Source organism: Palaemon carinicauda, chromosome 24 (genome assembly GCF_036898095.1).
Source record: "Palaemon carinicauda isolate YSFRI2023 chromosome 24, ASM3689809v2, whole genome shotgun sequence".
Lineage (NCBI taxonomy): Eukaryota > Metazoa > Arthropoda > Malacostraca > Decapoda > Palaemonidae > Palaemon > Palaemon carinicauda.
Genome location: NC_090748.1, coordinates 83,609,872 through 83,611,973, shown reverse-complemented (window position 1 = coordinate 83,611,973; position 2,102 = coordinate 83,609,872). Strand labels below are relative to the sequence as shown.

The following is a 2,102-nucleotide window of genomic DNA, read 5'->3' as shown; positions in this document are numbered from 1 at the left end:
TCCCAGTTACAACCTAATGGCTCTCCCGCATAATTTGCGACCACGGGAGGACTTGCTCCATCCTGCCATCACCGTCACTGCTGTACCTTACTGTTTGATGATGATGCCCACCAAACATGACTCTTCTACGCAAGCTGCCTCAATGAAACTGCCATCTTTCGCCAGTGGAGAATTGTTCACCTCGTTCGAGCATGCTGAATTCCAGTTTCGCATCAAGGGCGTGACCCGCTCAAGCAGTAAAGGACCAAAAGGCTTCGCTCACCCTCAAAGAAATGACCAGTATCACTTGCCTGCAACCTTCCGCAGACGGCCCTCTACATGAAGCGAATCTACTTCTTGCCCTTTAGGTAGGGCAACTACCCCCAATGTCGATATTTTGCATATGAAGGACCTGATGACCAAAGTCGATGCCCTTATGGACAGCCCCTTCCCCACCTTCGAGACCTCCATCAACGCCTCCACTCATGACGAAGTGGACAACTATTCAACATCAACCAAAGCTGACATGAATGCGGTAGGACAGATGCCTGTCCTGTGACGTGCCTGAGCAGCATCACCGCCCACCAACCACATATACCATCCCCTGCTTACGCTAAACCAATAACCTCTCCAGCCACTTGCTAATGCCCATCAGCTGCAGTAATGCTACTACCACTCCTGATTCAGAGCTGCTGCTAAAAAAATGTGTGAACAGTTGTCTGTGGCCAAAAAAAACGTGTAAGTAGGCCATCATTTACGGCAGTGGCCTCCCGTCACTAATCTTTTCTTTTTATATGATGCAGGTACCGGTATGTGATTTTAGGTAGACACGAGTGCTTGCCGTTCTCTTCTGCCAAGGCCACTCTCCAGGTCATGACGTGGTCTGTCTAAGTCTGCCGACGTCTGACTGGTAGCTGCTAATGGATCTGCAATACCCACCCTCAGTTATTATGAAATCTTCACATTATTATTTGGAAGCGCCAAATATAACTGTAAGTTTCTTGTTGATTTCAGATTGCCAATCCTGTATACGGATTTCCTCTCGCATTTCCATGTCCTGGTTGATATCGCTCACCAACTTTTAGTGAACACGGATTCATACTCTTTGACACCTCTCCAACACGGCCCCTCCGATATCGCTCTCTACATCACCGCTCCGACGGATTCCTACTCCACCTCCACACGTCGTACCCAGAAGTTTTACGACCAGAATTTCCTCAAATGCCCACCGTTCGTCTTAGACGGTATTCATTACCACATCAAGAAGACGGACCTCCCAGTGTTCCCCAGATTCAGGCGTCTGGCACCGGATCATTTGGCAGCCGCTAAACAAACATTTGCCAGAATGGAAGAAATGGGCCTTTGCCAAAGGGCCTCAAGCACATGGTCGTCACTCTTACGCATTGTCCTCAAGAAAGATGGCTCTCTGCCTCCATGTGGGGATTACAGGCGCCTGAGCATGCAGAAAAAACTGGATCACTATCCCATTCCAAACATCACTGATGTAACCACCAACTTGCACAAAGCGAAGGTTTTCTTCATACTCGACATCCTGAAGGGGTATTACCAGGTTCCCATGAACCCAGGATACATCCCAAGATCACCCACCATTACCACCCCTTTCAGTACATACACCTTTAAATACCTCTGTCACCTTTGCATCATGTTCGACCGCCTACAACATATCGGCCTTGAAGTCCGGTACAAGTGAACCTTTGGTGCCAATAAAGTATCATTCTTAGAGTGCAGATCTTTCTTGAATGAGTCTATCACATCCCTGAGAAGGTAGCAGCCGTTCAGAACTTCCTACGCCTCGACTGTCATTGCTCTGCAAGAATTCTTGGGCATGATCAGCTATTATCAATGTTTTCTGCCAGCCTTCGCCACCACTCTTGCACCCTTCTACACCTCCATCAAGGGCAAGCCAAATGACCTGAAGCGGGGTCCACTTCAAGAATTGGTCTTCTGCAACGCAAACGATGCCCTATCAACACCTACTGCTCTCAGTTTTCCCGTGCCACATGGCTCCTCTCCTTCTCTCCATCAATGCCAGTGATGTCGCTATTGGTGCAGTACTCGAGCAAGTAGTCAACAGCTCACCATGCCTACTGGCCTTCTTCAGT

The 2,102-nt window shown here is 48.6% G+C and overlaps 1 protein-coding gene across 1 annotated transcript; it reads left to right on the top strand.

Annotated features, from left to right (window-relative positions):
* The first annotated feature begins 682 nt into the window (after positions 1-682).
* LOC137618454 (uncharacterized) lies at positions 683-1,690 on the top strand. The gene is made up of 2 exons (XM_068348618.1): positions 683-717; positions 994-1,690. The coding sequence occupies exons 1-2, from the start codon at positions 683-685 to the stop codon at positions 1,688-1,690; spliced, it is 732 nt and encodes a 243-aa protein (XP_068204719.1).
* Positions 1,691-2,102: the final 412 nt, after the last annotated feature.